The sequence below is a fragment of the Eimeria maxima genome, genomic scaffold (genome assembly GCF_000499605.1).
Source record: "Eimeria maxima Weybridge genomic scaffold, Emw_scaff497, whole genome shotgun sequence".
NCBI classification, from domain to species: domain Eukaryota; phylum Apicomplexa; class Conoidasida; order Eucoccidiorida; family Eimeriidae; genus Eimeria; species Eimeria maxima.
The window spans coordinates 1-17,500 of record NW_013566549.1 but is presented as its reverse complement, the minus strand read 5'-3'; the positions used below and the strand labels follow the sequence as shown (position 1 = coordinate 17,500).

The window sequence follows — 17,500 nt, the reverse complement described above, 5'->3', positions numbered from 1 at the left end:
CTGTGTCTTTGAATTTTTCTTCTTTTATTTTCTTCTCTTGATGAATTTCTCCCCCGTAAATTTATGTGGCTTCTTCTTCCCCTTTTTAGGCCTATCCTGCTGCTGCTGCTGCTGCTGCTGCTGCTGTGAGGAGACTTCGGTTGCTGCTGTTGTTGATGCTGCAGCTCTTGCTTCTGACGGAGACAGCTCCATGGGATGCCAGAGGGATAAGCATTATTCACGCTGCTGCTTGCAGCAGCTGCTGCTGCAGTTGCTGCTGCTGTAGTAACAGCAGCAGCAACTGCAGCAGAAGGAAGTGCTGCTGAGGAGGGGAAAGCAGCAGCAAGCTGAGCAGCAGCCTGTGGGGGAAGCAAACGCCTCATACCTTCGGGTAGGGGATGGAGCTTCTGCTGCAGCAACCGCTGCAGCACAAGCTGCTGCTGCTGCTGTTGCTGCTGCAGCTGCTGCTGTTGTTGCAAATGCTGCTGCTGCTGTTGCGGTGCGGCCGGTACCAAGGAGTCCTCTGGCTTGTTCCGCACCGGAAATTGTTGCTGCTGCTGCTGCTGCTGCTGCTGCTGCCTGCTGTAAACACGCGAGCTGCGGTGGCTTCCATGGTGCCTTCCTGAACGATGCCGTCTGCTGCTGCTGCTGCTGCTGCTGCCCTTTCGCCTGCTGCTGCTGCTGCTGCTGCCGCCGCTGCTGCGGCGCCGGTGCTTCCGCCGAGAGACCAAGGCTCTGCTGCCCCTTATGCCTGCTGCTGCTCGCCTCACGGTACGCCTGCTGCTGCTTCTGCTTCTGCTGCGGCTGCTGCTGCTGCTGCTGCTCTTGCTGCTGCTGCTACTGCTGCGCCTTCTGCTCCTCGCAGAGAGGCGTTGCTTCCTGCTAGTCCGCTTACGCCGTGCAGATCGTGTTGTAGACCGCTTTGTACGTCTGCTGCTGCCGCTGCTGCTGTTGCTGCTGTTGCTGCTGTGCCTGCTTCCGCTACTGAGGCTGGTGCTGTCCCTCCTACGTGTCCGTTTGCTGCTCCTGCTGCTGTTTCTGCTCCAGCTGCTCCTGCTGCTATATCTACTGCTGCTGGTGGTGATGCTGCTGTGTCTGCTGCTGCTGCTGCAGGTGTCCAATCTGCTGGGTTTGCTGCTATGCGGCAGCGCCGACTGAACAGCAGCAGCAGCCTGCGAGCTGCTCTCCTTGCTGCTGCTGCTGCTGCTGCTGCTGTTGCTGCTGCTGCTGCCCCAGAAGCGGCAAAACTCCTTTACGAAGGCGTCGCCGTCTGCGTGCGCGTCTGCTGCCAGCTGCAGCAGCAACTGACGGCCTTTATGGAGAAGCATCTCCATGTTCTGTGGCATCTTTTGCTGCTGCTGCTGCTGCTGCTGCTTCTGCTGCACGGTATCACCGCTGCTGCTGGAGTGGCGCTGCTGCTGCAGCGCTGCCAGCAGCGAAGGAGGAGGTGGCAGTGCTGGAAGCAGCAGGTTGCTGCTGTGCTGCTGCTCACGAGCAGCAGCAGCACCAGATCCTCCTCCACCAGCAGCAGCAAGCTGCTGCTGCTTCTGCTGCTGCAGCAACTCAGATGGGTACTGGGGCATCTGCGTTCGCCTCCATGGGGGTCCCACCTGTTGAGAGTTCCCTCCTCCTTCCTCCCGTTGCTGCTGCTGCTGCTGCTGCATAGGCCGGTGCTGTTGCAGTTGCACCTGCTGCCGCTGCTGCTGCTGCTGCATTTGCTGCTGATGCGGTTGCATTCGCTGGTGCTGATGTTGCTGCGCTTGCTGCTGCTGCTGCTGCTGCTGCCCTTGGTGGGGATGGGTTTGTTGCTGCTGCTGCGGCGGCGGCGGCATCTGCAGCAACCTCTGCTGTTGGCGGCGTTGCTGATGGTTTTGCTGCTGCACCACGTGCTGTTGCTGCTTCTGCTGCTGTTGCTGCGGCGTTTGGAATAATACCTGTTGCTGTTGTTGCTGTGGCTGTGGCTGATGCGTGGGAAACAGCATCTGCTGCTGCTGCTGCTGCTGCAGCTGCTGCTCCTGTTGCTGTGCAGGGTTGCCACACCAATTTGCAGCGGGAGGAGCAGCAGAGGCAGCAGCAGCAGCAGCAGCGGCTGCTGCTGCAGCAACCGCCGCATGCACTGCTGCTGGTGCTGAGGAGACGGGTAGATGGTGACCCTCTGCCGCTGCTGCTGCTGCTGCTGCTACTGCTGCTGCCGCCGCCGCAGGGTGCTGAGGTGGCAGCAGCTGCTGCTGCAGTTGCTGCAGGCCTGGAGGAGGGGGGATCTCAAGGAAGAGGGGGCGGTTAGGATTATCCTGCTGCTGCTGCTGCTGCCAATGGTGCAGGAGCAGCTGCTGCTGGAGCTGCTGCTGCTGGAGCTGATGCTGCTGCATGGACTGCGGAGGCTGCTGCGACTGTTGCAGCTGCCTGTGATGTAGCTGCTGCTGCTGCTGACGCTGCTGCTGCTGGAGCTGCTGCGCCTGCTGCGTCTGCCTGTGATGTTGCTGCTGTTGCTGTTTCTGCTGTTGCTGCTGTTGCTGCGAGGTGCGCTGCTGCGAAGTCTTGGAAGCCGAAGCCCACTGGGGTGGTGGGGGACGCTGGACTGGCTGCTGCTGCTGCTGCTGCTGCTGCCGCTGCTGCAGCTGCTGCAGCTGCCGCTCCCACTCGGGGGGCAGCACCAACTCCTGCCCCTCCTCTAAGTCCTTCTCTAGCAAAGCTTTGCAGCGGCGAATGTGCTGCAGTGCAGCAGGACTCTTCTGTAGCCGAAAACACAATCGGGTGCTGCTGCTGCTGCTGCTGCTGCTGTTGCTGTTGCTGCTGCCGCCGCTGCTGGAGGAATTCCGCTGCACACCTGGCGGGTCTCCAGGCTTTGGTGTGCTGCTCTTGTTTAAACCGCCTCCTCCTCCTCCTGCTGCTGCTGCTCCTGCTGCTGCTGTTGTTGTCGTCATTGCTGATTCAGGGAGTCCCGCTGCAGCTGCTCCTGGTCCTGCTGCTGCTGCTGCATGGGGCCAAGAAGGCGTGCTGTGCAGCAGCTGCAGCAAAGAGGACCCCACACTCCCGTTGTCCAGAGGTTCTGCATCGGCTTCTGCTGCTGCTGCTGCTGCGGGTCCAGCTGCTGCTTCTAAAAGAGTGGATGCTGCAGCAGGCTCCCCTCCACGCCTGCCTTTTGCTGCTGCTGCGGTTGCTGCTGCGTTGCCTGCAGTCTTCTTTGCGCCACCTGATGTTGCTGCTTCTCCTGTACCTGCTGCTGCTGCTTCTGCTGCTGCTGTTGCTGCTGCAGCTCCTGACGGTTTGTCGCGCAGCTTCCTCCGAAGCCGCTCTAAAACAGATGCCATGCGCCCTCCCCCACCTTGCTGCTGCTGCTGCTGCTTCTGCTGCTGCTGCTGCTGCTGTTGCTGTTCTTGCTGCGGCCGCGGCAAGGTAGCAGCAGCAGCGGTGCTTCCGTGTGTGCTGCCCACAGCCTCCTTGTGCTGCCCCTCTGCTGCTGCTGCTGCTGCTGGCGCCGCTGAAGTTGTTTCGCGCCCAGCCTCTCCTGAGGTTGCTGCTGCGGCAGCAGTAACAGCAGCAGCAGCAGCAGCAGCAGCAGAAGGAGGGTTGTCTGCAGCAGAGGGAGGCAATTCGCCGTCCTCTGTCTCCCCATCTCCTTTGTTGTCGCCAGCGTACCAGAGGCCAAATGGTGCAGCAGTAATTGGTTTGCTGCTGCTGCTGCTGCTGCTGCTGCTGCTGCTCCCCCTGGAGTTGCTGATGTTGCCTATAGTAATCTGGTTCTTGTTATGGTTGTTCATTGCTGCGCTGATGCTGCTGCTGCTGCTGCTGTTGCTGCTGCTGCTGCTGTTGCTGCTGCTGCTGCTGTTGTTACAGTTGGTGGTGATGTCGTCGGTGTTGCTGTTTTCGTTGCTGCTACTGTTGCTGCTGCTGCTGCAGCGGCTGTCCTTGCTGCTGGAGCGGCTGCCCCTGTTGCTGCTGTTGCCGTCGCTACTTGTCCTTGCATCGTCGCTGCTGCTGCCGTCGCCGTCGCTGCTGCTGCCGTCGCCGTCGCTGCTGCTGCCGTCGCCGTCGCTGCCGTCGCCGCTGCTGCTGTCGCCGCTGCTGGTGTCGTTGCTGCTTACAGCGCCGCAATTTGCTGCTTCCCCCTCCAAAAGGGCTCCGCCGTCACTGCTGCTGCTGCTGCTGCTACTACTACTACTACTACTGCTGCTACTACTACTACTGCTGCTGCTGCTGCTATTACTACTGTTATTGCTGCTTGCACCCGCTGTGGGGCCAGTGTCGAGGTGGATTCCACCGCAGTCAGGAGATGCTGTACAACCTGCTGCTGCTGCTGCTTGTGCTGCTGCTGCTTGTGCTGCTGCTGGTGGTTGCGCAGCAGCAGCAGCGCTGTCAGTGTTTTGCTGTTCGTGGCCTTCGGAGGCGTCTTCATTTAGCAGCTGATTTTGCTTCCTCTGCAGCAGCAGCTGCAGCGGCTGCAGCTTCTGCTGCAGCGGTACCTGCTGCATCCACAGGAGTTGCTGCTGCTGCTGCTGCTGCCTAAATCCAAGACAGATAAGAGTTCTTCGCCCCACAGTTCTGCATCGACGCAACACAGAGCCCTTCCTTGCTACGCTTCCTTCCTTATAAGGGCTCTTTGCTGTTGCTGCTGCTGCTGCTGCTGCACTTGCATCGCCTAGTGCTGCTGTTGCACTTGGCGTATTCGCAGCCGCCCGCGCAGCAGTGCGGCGTTTGCTGACACCAGCAGCAGCAGCAAGACCGTTAGCAGTAGCAGCAGCAACAACAGCAGCAGCAGCAGCAGGAACGTTAAATCCTCCACATATAAAAAGAACCGAATGGTGGCTCGGTCCGCAGCGGCCCACATCAGCGCTGCTGCTGCTGCTGCTGCTGTTACTGCTGCTGCTGCTGCTGCTGCTACTGCTGCTGCTTCTACTGCAGCTGCGATGAGCATCCGCCAGCTGCGAGCTGCAACACATGGGCGATGCACCGCTGGCTGGTAAGCAGCAGCTGCAGCAACCGCAGCAGCCGCAGCAGCTACAGCTGCTGTTACCTGCCGCTGTGCTGTTGCGGGGGGGCTGTATCTGCTGCTCCTCCTCCAGCTGCTGTTGCTGCTGCTGCTGCTGCTGCTGCTGCTGCTGCAATAATGGAAGAGGCGAAGGCATTGCGCAGCCACAGCTGTGGGCTTCAAATGCCGCCAGGGAGGGGAACATAAGAGGCGGCAAAACAGATTTGCTGCTACTGCTGCTGCTGCTGCTGCTGCTGCTGTTGCTGCTGTCGTCAGCAGTCACAGTAGTACTGCTTCTTCTAGAAGCCTTTACAGTCTGCTGCAGCTGCAGCTTCTTCTTCTTCTTCTTCTTCTTCTGCTGCTGCTGCTTCCTCTCTTGCTGCAGCGGTGCTGCATCACTGAGGGGCCCTTCGATCTCTCCACTGTCTATCGTCAGCTGCTGCCACTGTCCCCTACACACGAACAATCCGCTGCTGCTGCTGCTGCTGCTGCTGTCGGGGTGTATAGACAGGCGGAGTTCCCATAGGTCAGTAAGGGGTTTCCCCTCACCGCCAACTCCTCCATATATAAAAAAACTACAACCACCCCCACAACGCCGCAGGGCCGTCATAGAATGCCTGAGCAGCAGCAGCAGCAACAGCAGCAGCAGCAGCAGCAGCAGCAGCAGCAAAATGAGCAGCACAAGCACCACCACCAAGACGAGCAGAAGCAACAGGTTATTCAAGAAGCAACACCATAGCGACGTCATCGAATACATGTGCAGCAGCAGCACCACCAACAGGCAGCCACAGCCGAGGCGGGCAGCAGCAGCAGCAGCAACAGCTGCAACAGCAGCAGCAGCAGCAGCAGAAGCAGCTCCTCACCCCATGCGAGCAGCAGGAAGCGGTCCTGACATGACCAATTGTAATTCTTGAGTTTCAAGGAGAGGCAGCACGTCTGCTGCTGCATCTGCTGTTGTTGCTGCTGCATCTGCTGCAGCAGCAGATGCTGCTGCTGCACTTCGTACCGACAGCAGCAGCGCCACAGTCGTATCGGTGAGCAGGCACTGCATGTTCTGATTAAACTTGGAGCTGCTGCGCTGCAGTTGCTGCTGCTGCTGTTGCTGCTGCTTCTGCTTCTGCTCTCCAACGATGGTTCCTCCATTCACCAGCAGCAGCTCCGCCTTGCTGCCGATGCTAACAGCAGCAGCAGCAGCACCCGATCGCTGCAGCAGCATGCTGCCTACATCTCTCCCTAGGCCAACCCATGTCCATCCTCTTTGGTTGTCTCCTCCTGTGGGGTCTCGAGTTGCTGCTGCTGCAGTTGCTGCTGCTGCACTTGTTGTTTCTGGAGCAGCAGCAGCAGCAGCGGCAGCAGCAGCGGGAAGGTGGCGTGGCGAAGCAGAAGTAGGAGAGTTCGCCGCTGTGCCTTCCGTTTCTCCCTGTGCTCCTTCTGCTGCTCTTTCTGCTTCCCCTCCTGCTCCTTTTTCTGCTGCTGCTGCTGCTGCTGCTGCTGGGCGCAGCACGCTACGGTGTACAGGCAGCAGCAAGAAAGCCTCCTGATTAAAACGCCATCGGCCGAAGGCATCGCGGCTTTGCCCTCCAAAGGCAAATAGCCAAGGAGACCCCCCTAGGAGAATTTCTGCTGCTGCTGCTGCTGCTGCTGCTGCTGCTGCTGCAGTTGCTGATGATGATGATGAAGCACCCTCTGCTGTTGCACCAGCAGCTCCTGCTGCTGATGATGAGGATTTTGCTGCTGCTGCTGCAGACGCACCCAACCAACCTGTCCCGTGGCCACCGCAGGCAACAGCAGACCAGCCAACAAATTCTTTTGCATCCACAACTGAGCTGCTGCTGCTGCTGCTGTTGCTGTTGCTGCTGCTGCTGCTACTGCTTTCTTCTGCCCCAAGCACATGCACAGGCAGAAGTTCCAGTTGCGCGGCTTGCTGTGGTTGCTGCTCTTGCTGCTGCTGCTGCTGCTGCTGCTGCAGTGTCACCTGCAGCAGCTGTGTGTGGCTCCCCAAGGGAGAGGAGCTGTGTCCCAGCAGCAGCAGCGCAGCAGCAGCAGCAGCAGCAGGCCGGCGGCATGGTGGAGTGCCCCCTTGCTGCGCCTCATAATTACCACCAGCAGCAGCAGCAGCTGCTGCTGCTGCTGCAGGTGTACTGTCTAACCATGCAGCAGCATCTCCTGCCCAAGAGAAGACGTGTGGGGCCCTCGTTATGCCTCTAAGGGTCTCTAGGCAGCAGCATGCTGCTGCTTCCCCCTTCTTCTCTGCTGCTACTGCTGCTGCTGCCTGTGTTGCAGGTGCTGCTGCTGCTGCTGCTGCTGCTGTAGGCGACGCGCCCTCTCCTCCTCCTGTTGTTTGAGGGTCATTTGCTTCTTCTGCTGCCGCATTTGCTGCCGCTGCTGCAGTTGCTACTGCTGTAGTTGCTGCTGCTGCTGTTGCTGCTGCTGCAGTTGCTGCTGCTGGAGGGAAGGATAGAGGCACAGGAGCAGCGGGTACAGCCTCCCTAAGGCCCCCTAGCTGCCTATACACCTGAATGAAGAGGGGGGAAGGAAATCGAGGTCTAATAGAAAGAATAAATATACAATGAAGGGACTGTACTACGAAGTGCCAGGCCTCCTCTCCTCCATCTCCTGCTGCTGCTGCTGCTGCTGCTGGTGACGGTGCTAACGGCGCTACTGTTGCTGGTGGTGGTACTGGAGTTGCAGCAACAGAGGAAGGGGGAGCAGCAGCAGGAGATGCGCTGCTACTGCCGCTCCCCAACTCCCCCACGTCCAGGATCTCACCCATCTGCTACACACTCGTGCTGCTGCTGCTGCTGCTGCTGCTGCTGCCGCTGGTTACGAGTTGCGGCTAACAGTAAAGTCACGGACACTCCATTCCTCCTACGAGTCGTCTGCTTGACTCCTTCTTACCCCTGGAACTGGTGAGGCCCCTATACATGTGGCCAGCGCTGCTGCTGCTGGTGTTGCTGCTGCTGTTGTTGCTGCTGCTGCAGCGGCTTCTGTCCAGCATGCGCTGCTGCTCGTCCCTACCAAGCTTGCTGCTGACCGGTGTTTATCTGTCCTCATGCCACGAGGAAGGAGGAGACATTGCGGTGATGCTGCTACGAAGCTAATGGCACAGCAGCAGCGGGAGCAGCAGCGGCCGCAGCTGCTCCAGCTGCTGCTGTAGCTGCTGCTGTCGTTGGTGTTGGTCACTAGTCTAGGCAGATAAGGCCTATTTGACTCGGATATGAAGGCAAAAGTCTTTAATAACAAAACAAGGAGTGCCACGCGCATGCACTTTCTTGCTGCTACCAGCAGCTGCTGCTGCTGCAACAGCAGCAGCAGCAGCCGACATATACAGCACCTGCAATTCTTGTATGGAGCATGCTACTGCTGCTGTTTCTGTTACTGTTTGCCTTTCTTACACTACTTTTTGTATATTTTTATATTAAAGTTGTTTAAATAAATGCTAACCAGGCAACTTTCTTCGCCCTTAAATTAGTAGTTATGTACTCTCTTTCTATCCCTTCCCTTCATCGAGGTAAGTAACTGTTAATACAATATGAGTTGTAGCACACTAAACAATTCTTTATTTATATTTAAATAAAACTATTTAATTGCCATTAAGATGCAACACTTAGCAGTGGCAGCAGCGCTGTTGTCTTATATAAGGGAAGTCGTAGGCGTAGACGACAGTCTTCGATCTTCCTTTGTCAAGAAAAAAGTTAGAAGAAAATCTTCGCTAAAGCTTGGCAAATGTGTCTCCAGCTGCCACAAGAGTGCTTTCTCTACCTCTGTTTGTTGCCAGCACACAAGACAAGCAGAAACGTGCAGCAATTGTCTAAGAAGTTTCCGCATGCAACTAAGAAGGCTTCGTTATCCATGCATGCACCGGGGCTTCTCTGTGTGCTGCAGCTAATGACAGGCCAAATCCTCTCCCCCAGCAGCTACAAGGAATCATACAACTGTACCCAGGGCTCGAGACACTGCAGACGTAAGCAAGCTGCTCTTAAGGAACACGTTGGTATATACCCCTCCTGCGTGCAGCTCAAAGCAATCCTGAGGTAAGATCGCTACAGTCTTACGCTGCACAGGAGTTATATTAGTCAACTCGAAAGTTGTTTGTAAGAGGTTAAAACCCCCCGTCCGCCCTTCCAGGTCACCTGATAAGGTCATGGCTCCTCGTGGCGCGTGGCTCTTAATGGGAGGACTAGCACGGGTCGCTACCCCACCCCTGAGGCGGAATCGCAATTTACAAATCAGTGGTCCAATGTAGTGCTACCCCTCGGAAAGGGGCATTCGGTATCTGGCTGGGAACGGATAACGAAACTTAGGGGGAGTAGGCTCGACCTCTGGATTTAATAGAATGCATACTCACTAATGAGAAAGAAGAACGCCACTTCCACAACCATACGGCGCACCTGCTTCTCTTGTGGCACGCAGTGGCACATAGTTGGATATCACGGTCATAATAAAAGAGCTGAGTTACCAGGGAGCAAAACTCGCTCGCCTGCATCAGTGGGAAAACGTGGAGATGAGCGAAGTGCCCTGCCCCCACCCAAAGGCCGGTGCACGGGTGCAGGGATAGGGTCGAATGAAGGGAAAGCCGCACCTGCAGATCTGCCTCGAGTTCACTCTTCACTTTTTCCAAGCTTGCATTATAAATGTTTGGCACAGCATACAAAGCGGTCGCAATATCTGTGACCACGGGGAGAGGGTGTAACTTACCTGTCTATTCCTGTCATTGTAGATAAGCACCGCCAGTTGCTATTAGGACTAGAGGTCTACTCAAAAACATGTGCAAAGTCCTCGATCAAGTGGCAAATGGTCTCAAAATACTGATGCTGGGCCCTGCCCCTCACCACTTCGCAACTTTATTACATGGGCACAGTGAGTGGAATGTGGACACGCGGCTTCCAAACGCCATTGTTGAATTCTATCCTCACAGAAGCTGTGAGAAAGTGCCAGCCTTAAATGCATACCGGTACTAACAGCGCCTGCATTTACTTACGGGAAAAGAAATGCAAAATTCCCTCGTGTTAAACTTACCGAGGGAACCTCTGTGCGAAACTCAATTCAGTAAAAGGCAGGGAAACATAAGAATGCACTTGAAGGAAGAAGTCTCAGTTTGACAACATTACAGAGAGCTTCCAATTGACAGGTTTTGCTGTCTCCGTTCCTCCCACCCCCAAATATTGTTGTGCAGTACGGGATAACCCTAGCATACATAGAGCGGCAAGACGACAAGCGTCTAGAAAAGTGCAGAGCCCAACAGTCAACTAGCGCATACTGGTACAACAGAACATGCACTGTACTGTTGAACTTCCATGTACACATCACTGCTTCGCAAAAACACAAACTTGTTCATTAAGGAACCAATTGCATTCTTCGAGCTTTGTTTGTCTGCATCTCTGGTCGCACACGTACGAATGAAGAGAGGGGGCACGCTGAGTGTTGAGCCAACCAAGGGCTGATCAATTATCTGCACTCTTGTTGAATGCAGAAAAAGAGATATATAATATTTTCGGATTTGAGGCTAGCCTGCAGCTGCAGCACGGTGTGAAGGAGCTTGCTTCGCCCTAGTAGAAGCCCAGCTGCTGTTGTTCATACAGCGTTTGACAACTACCCTTAAATCGTCTGACAGCCCGATACAATTCATATGTTAAATATTTTAACTGTATTGAATCCCACAACTACCCTCTTGGTAGATCGAGCACCCTCTTTGCTGCTATGTATTCACGCACGCCTACACGAAGGACGTTGCACCCCCAAATAACGGTCAGGACCTTTGTACCTGGGGTCACAAATTCAAATTTGCAACAATTTTAAGATTGTTTTTACTGGCAAAAGTAGCGGCTCTGAAGAACACCGCCTGCCCGACTTCTGCATGCAGCGGGCCACATGGCGGAAGCCAGGGTGTAAGCCTCGAGAGAGTGTTTAATGTTCTCCTTTCATGTATCAAATATACTAAGCAGTGCAGCTTACAATATTCCACTTTTACTCTGCTTAAAAATTAATAGTTTCCTAAGTGACAAGTAGCGCACGGTTCTGTGCTCAGCCCCTGTAAGCGTCGGGGCTGGTACGTTTGTAGGCAGCCCAAGGGGGAGGGCCAACTGTTGTATTATTTTTCAATTGAAAATTTTATAAATCTGCTGAATATCACAAATTAGAAGCGTTTTGCGCTTTTCTTTATTCGTTGTCGCATTTTCCTTAGACGAGACGTGGGGGAGGGGCGCTGTTTGCTAACGTAGCCTGCAGCGGGCTGCTTTCCTAGTTTTGTGCTTTATTCGCATCATTGTTTCCTTATTTTCCCTCACTTTTCCTTTTTATCGCTCTTCATTACACGTAAGATCTGTCTGACCATCCTTCTTCTCCCCTGAACATGCGCAGCAAGCTACACCTCGGGCCTGGCTCTCAGTAGTTCTTCCCATCCGAGAGGGAATACCTCTTCTCTGCCTTTTTCTGTCGTTGAAGAGAAACATTTACCGCAATTGAAGGCAAAGGGAAGGAATCTAAAACCACCGCGGCAGCGCCGCTCCTCTCGCTTCGAAAGGGGTTGCTGCCGAGGGTTTAGGCTGTAGGGTGTAGGGTTTAGGTGTGGGATTTGGCTGTTCACCTCGAAGGAGGAACAAACTTGCGAAAAGGGAAACAACAAAGTTGACGTGCTAGTGGATGAAGAGGTAACAACACAGGAAAGCGAAGATGGCAGATTTTCTAACGTAAGCCTCTGCTTGCTGCTGTTTTTGTTGGTTGGCATTAATGCTTCTCATGAATATGTCATGTCATGTCATATTATTCTGTTTTTATGTTTTAGCTTATTATTAGAAAAATGTTTCATGTGGCAACATGCTGTATGCCGATGCAGTGCCTCTTGGCAACGGTAGTTGTCCGTGCTAAGCAGGCAGCACAGTCATTTCCTCTTCCAATGTAGAACAACTTGGAGGAATCTAGAACCACCGCGGCAGCGCCGTTCCTCTCGCTTCGAAATGGGTTGCATGATGCATTAACTATATTATTCCTCTTCTTGCTTTCTTCTGCTGCAGGAGGTTGCCGGCACCACGCGCCTCCTCGCGTCTGTTAGTGTCCGACGCTTCTCTTGGGTCTTATTCGTTGTCTGCGGCTCCCATCCGCCCTTTCAAGTCAAACAGCACCGCGAAAACAAGCACTGCTATTCCTCCATACCCTCACCGCCAGGGATTTGTGCCAAGATGTGAAGAAGACTTCGGAGGAGGGGGCGCCTACCCCGAGATCTTCGTCGCGCAGTTTCCCCTCGGCATGGGCAAAAGTTCGGATGTGAGAATTTTGCACGAAATTAACAATGCAGGTTTACGAGATGATAGTCATTGTAGAAAAACCGATGCAGCAACACCAGACAGGGCACCAGGACTGATACCCTCGGCACACGCGGCTGTTTACACATCACTAACCGATTCATGGGTGTCTTTTGAACCGTAATTAAAAGCATCTTTCAAATCGAATTTGTTTCAATTATTATACAGCAAAAAATTGCCTAACCAACGTCGCTGGTATTAAGGATTTTTCATTTGCGAGTGTTCATGGAGAGGACCGTCTGCACACGTGTTGAAGTTTGCTGCTCTTCCGTGTTGTGGCTTCTGTGACCAGACCAGCACACCGGGCTCGACCCTGCCTCTGCAAATAGGAGCAGATGGTCGCCTGGCTTACGACTTAGTTGTTCGGCATGGCTCCACAAAGACGGTGGTGTACACCGGTCCAGAGAGCGCCAACGGAGTGGTGCTGCAAGGAGCGGCAGCGGCGGCCGCTCGCCAATTGCCCAGTAGAGAGGAGGAGGAAAAAGAACTTCTCAGAACCAAACAAGCCATCGAGCAAGAACTCGAAAAGAAAAGCAACGCAGGCAAAGCCCAGCCGCAGCATAGAGAAGCGGAATTCGTCAGATATACCCCAGCCAAGGCGGTAGGCATGCTTTTTTTATACACCATATAATGTGGTGCCTTAGGACGTATGTTTATGTTATTTGATTCGTTACCTTATGCCACGTGCTCATGTGTGAAGATGTGTGTATCTTTCCTGGTTTTTTTGGGGCTTCTTCATCTGCAAATGGCCCGAGTATATGTATGCTTCTGTCGGCATGTCTACCTGTATATGTAACATAAATGCATGCAGTATATCGCATATTTGAACTTGTAAAGATCTGCTTCCTGCACTGCAGCACAGTCATCAATTCGCGGATTTTACATTCGCCGCGCCCATGGGCTCCTTCGTTTACAGTTTCTTAGGGTGTGGTTTGCTTACTTGCCATTGCTTGCTTTTCTTCTTGCATGCATTTTCGCTTGTTTGTGTGTTCGTTTGTTTTTTTTTTTGTTCGTGTGTTTCTCATTTGTTTGTTGTTTACTTGTCTTTCTGTCCACTGGCTGTATGCTGGCGGTTTGTTTGTCTTGTCCGCACCGATATGTCCCGTATCGCATTATTCCTTTTCTAGTTTTTGCATATGCTACTCATATCACGGTGTGCGTGTACTCGTTTTGTTGTCTACAGGTAGAGGGCCACAACAGCGGCTGCGCGCAGCGGTTGCTGAGGCTGGAAGATTTAGCTGTCGATCCTCTGGAGCCTCCGCGTTTTAAACACAAGAGAGTGCCAGCAGCTCGTTTCTCGCCACCTCCTCCTGTCTTGCATTCTCCTACCAGTAAGAAATCTAACTGCGCTTTGGGCGACTTATTCTTTACTTACTTCTGACGACGGCACCGGCTGCATTTGCTAGTGCATGTGTGGTGCTCATGCCGCTGCTAAGGCAAATGGAAGCAGCATGCTGCCCCATGTCTGCGTCTCGTGTGTATTTCGAGCGTGACTGTGTTGTGTATTTGACTGTGCCCACTTTGGCCTGTTGCTCCCGTTTGGTTTTTGTCTTCCTCGCTACTAATTGCGTCGCCTCTCCTTTTTGTCCCTTTGCTTATTCGCACTTATTTTCATTTGCATTTAACTTGTTGTGCGGTGCTCATCTTCAGGGAAGCTCACACTTCAAGACCAGCAGGACTGGAAGATTCCCCCTTGCGTTAGCAACTGGAAGAACCAAAAGGGTTATACCATACCTCTTGATAAGCGCGTTGCTGCAGACGGCAGGAACCTGCAAGATGTGAGATCCACAGTTGCCCTCTTTCAATTTATTTGTCTGCATGCAATTATCACGACTGCGCGAATCTATTCAACTTTCCTTTTGATTCCTGTGTATGCCCATCTCGGTCCTCCTCCGTAGAGAGATCAACTGACTTGGTCTGCTTTGCCTGTTTAAACCTTGTGTGTGCGGTTTTTGAATGCCTGTGGTGCGTTGTCTTACTTTCGCTATCTTGCAAGCCCTGACAATTGCTTGAGTCGGACATTGCTGAGATTGTGTTTCTCGTGACTGTGGTGAGGTATCCTTGTTGTCTCCGCTTGAATTTTCTTACCCTTCTTATTGGCTTGTTTTTGTTTGTCGACATCCGTGAGGTGGCAGCGTAGCAGTCGATATACGGTGATGTACAGCCGATTGAATTTCTCGTTATGCAACAGCAGTAGCTGAGACGGAATTATAGGAAATACGGATTTATGTCTCCGCTGCTGTCTGTTCCAGGTGTCAGTGAATGACAAGTTTGCTTCTCTTTCCGAAGCCCTCTATATCGCGGAACGTCAGGCGAGGGAGGAGATTAGGCTCCGTAACGAAGTTAAAAAGCAGAAGAAAATCCGCGAAGAAGAACTCAGAGAACAGCAACTCAGGCAGCTGGCCGCCCAGGCGAGAGCAGAGAGGTCAGGAGGGCTGTGTCTTTACTGTTTTCATGTCTTGCCACTTTTACGTGGACTCTGCACTACATTGACTTGGTTTCGCACCTGAACCCTGGGCTTCTAGGTCTACGACTGAGGCCTGTAGGGGAGTGTGGTGTTTACTACTAGTAACAAATGGGTTGGCTTTTTTCCTCCTTGTCCGTAGGGGGGGTGTTAGCCGTTTGCTGCTCATATAGATATCCAGCAGTAAAGGAATCAGCAGTAAAGGGGCGCAGGGCTGGAGGTTCAGCGTTTCTGTGTGTGGCGGTGTCTCCAGAGCCCAGTTGCTGCAGCAGTCGAGGCGCGCTGCTGGGGCAGATGCCGAAGAGGAGGCGGAGAGACAGCAACGCGAACAGTTGGCTAGAGAAAGAGAGAAAGACGTTGAACGTGCAGTTCGCCTTGAGGTAAGAACATGAGCTGGCTCCCCGTTTTTTCTGTCTTCTTGGATTATGTTTGACTTACAGCTGCATGTCCTTGCTTCCGGATTGAGCCGCTGACCAAGAAGCCTTTCTCTGAGCTGTGTCCTGTTTAGTATGCTGTTTGCCCTTTGCTGGTGGCATATAGTCTTGTACGGGCTATATACCACCTGCAAGTACACGCACGGGAGTCTAAACAGTGTTTTGGTGGTGCCGTTGTCCCATTCTGTCTGTCGGTTGTGTGCGTGCTGCTTCTGTCATGCTCGCGATGTGTATCTGTTGTTTCTGTGTACAGAGAAGCAGGGGCAAACGAAGGGATGACTCGCAAAGAGACATCAGTGAATTGGTTGCCTTGGGTCTACCGGTGGATGCGAAGAAACAACGCACGGACTCGATGTTTGATGCGCGTCTATTCAACCAAGGAGGAGGGACGGATTCGGTGTGTCTTTTAGATCCTGCTAGGCCACTTTATTGTGTCCTTTTGCGTGTATTCGTGTTTATTGCAGCTCTGTGTTGTTGCGGCAGTGTGTTGATGCACCGCACCTTTTTCTGGTTATTCTCCAGTCTTGTTTTTCTCCCTGGGCATCGGTTTGAGCCTTCTTTTGTTTCTCTTCCCTATAGCTGCCGCCTGTGCTATCTGGTGTAGGGTTGGGGAGTACTTGTACCTCCACGGTTCAACTATCGTGATGTTCTGTCGTCAGCTGTTTCACATGCTGCTGCTACTTGTTGTTGCGCCGCTAAGGGAACCGGCCGCGCAGGCGGATAGTGTTTTTATGTCCTTCGTGTTGCCTTCTACGTCTGTGTACCATATGTTTCGATTGCCCTGTTGGTGCATTATTACCGTATTCATATTGAATAGTTGCTTTGGTCCCGAGGATTTGGGGCAGCTATTTACTGTCGTCATGAGGATGTTTGGTCTTTGGCTTAGGGATACAAAGGGGGAGAAGACGATACGTACAACTTGTATGATCGTCCCCTATTTGCCCAGCGTGGAGGTGCAGGAATTTATCAGTTTAGCCGCGACAGGTTTGCAAGCTCCGTTGGGTAAGTAGAATAATACCAATTGTTTAACCCTGCGTATTTCCGCCAATACACCTATCACAATGCGACTGGCCTGGGTGTTTATAGCAACATGGAATTGTGTTTTGAGGTCATGTATGTCTGCGAATGCCTCTGTGTATAATATTTGCCGTGTTTGTAGCCACTGTGTATTGTACGGGCATAGTACCGATAGACGGAGGGATGCACTGCGCGTAGGATGGAAATGGAAGTTTCTTTTGTTATTTTTCTGTTGGATTGCTCTCAGAGAAAATTCAGAATTGGCATCATTTGCCGGTGCCGATAAAACGAGGTACACAAGGACGGGCCCAGTGGAATTCGAAAAGGTAAGAAAAGGGGGAGAAAGGGAAGTGGGACAGAATTAAAACACTTTTTAGGACCCGCTCAGCGATGCTATACGGGGAGCTTGCCTGTTTGGTTTCATCAGTCTGCACCTATTTTTCTCACGAGTGTATTGCTTTTTCTTGTGCGGTTGTGCACTTGCTTTTGATTAGTGATTCCTCTGTATTTGAATTTGTTGTCTGGCGGTTCTTCGTTCTCCGCCGCATGTTGTTTGTTGCCCGTGGGTTGATGTTGACTTGGGGTTTTTTATGGACTGTTATTCTGCCGCAGGACGTGGCGGATCCGTTTGGACTGGACAATCTTCTGTCTGAGGCTCACAAGAAGTAAATGGTTGAGGGAAGCTCAAGTCCGCAGCAGAGGGAACTGTTGCTTCTGTTACTGGCCATGGGAAAGGCACAAACGAAATATAGTGCTTGAAACTGAGGTGTAATGTTGGATCTTGGCAAATACGACGGCTTTAATGGACCACTTGTATGTTCATTGCGTGTTTGTAAGTACATATGGTACATATCTATATATCTCCCTAAGCTGATGTATATGCATATATTACGTATTCACGTATATATGCGCATATACATAGGAGGGAGCTCGCAACTTCTTTGCTCAAACTGCCAGCCGACCTCCATCGCAGGGGTTTAGATGCCCCCACGTACACGCGGTCAGCATATTTAATTGACAGGACCATTCTTATTCGTACCTAGAGTAACCTATCTGAAAGGGGTTCAATTACACCCCATTCATCTGAGCTTTATTGGCGGGCATTCGCAAACATTTCTTGCGCACACCGCATTGCTACTGGGAGTTGGCCTGTCGGGCGTATTTGCTCGACGCATTTGGAATGCTTGAAATGTACAAGTTACGTTCAACTAAGTACACGGGCAGCAGTCGACGTGCCTTGCAGCTTTCTGGATTAAGACATCTTTACACCTGTAACGTGGACAGAAAGAGTAGAGTGTACTCCCCACTGCAGTACATATATATATATATATATAAT

The 17,500-nt window shown here is 52.9% G+C and overlaps 2 protein-coding genes across 2 annotated transcripts in view; one reads left to right on the top strand and one right to left on the bottom strand.

The window, feature by feature from the left end:
- EMWEY_00035440 (hypothetical protein, conserved) overlaps window positions 1-7,721 on the bottom strand; it is a gene marked incomplete at both ends in the record, with an annotated part of 10,194 nt that extends 2,473 nt beyond the window's left edge. Inside the window, 2 exons of the mRNA XM_013482044.1 lie at window positions 1-5,565; window positions 5,812-7,721. The exon at window positions 1-5,565 is cut by the window's left edge and continues 2,473 nt beyond it. Of these exons, the coding sequence (XP_013337498.1) occupies window positions 1-5,565; window positions 5,812-7,721 (7,475 nt within the window). The remainder of the gene's footprint in view (window positions 5,566-5,811) is intronic.
- Window positions 7,722-11,620: 3,899 nt separating this feature from the next.
- On the top strand, window positions 11,621-16,833 carry EMWEY_00035430 (hypothetical protein, conserved; the record flags this gene model as incomplete). The annotated part of the gene is made up of 11 exons (XM_013482043.1): window positions 11,621-11,637; window positions 11,962-12,211; window positions 12,542-12,850; window positions 13,433-13,580; window positions 13,900-14,027; window positions 14,502-14,674; window positions 14,967-15,093; window positions 15,401-15,544; window positions 16,034-16,149; window positions 16,412-16,490; window positions 16,777-16,833. 11 exons carry the CDS (start codon window positions 11,621-11,623, stop codon window positions 16,831-16,833), a joined length of 1,548 nt encoding a protein of 515 aa, XP_013337497.1.
- Between the last annotated feature and the right edge of the window lie 667 nt (window positions 16,834-17,500).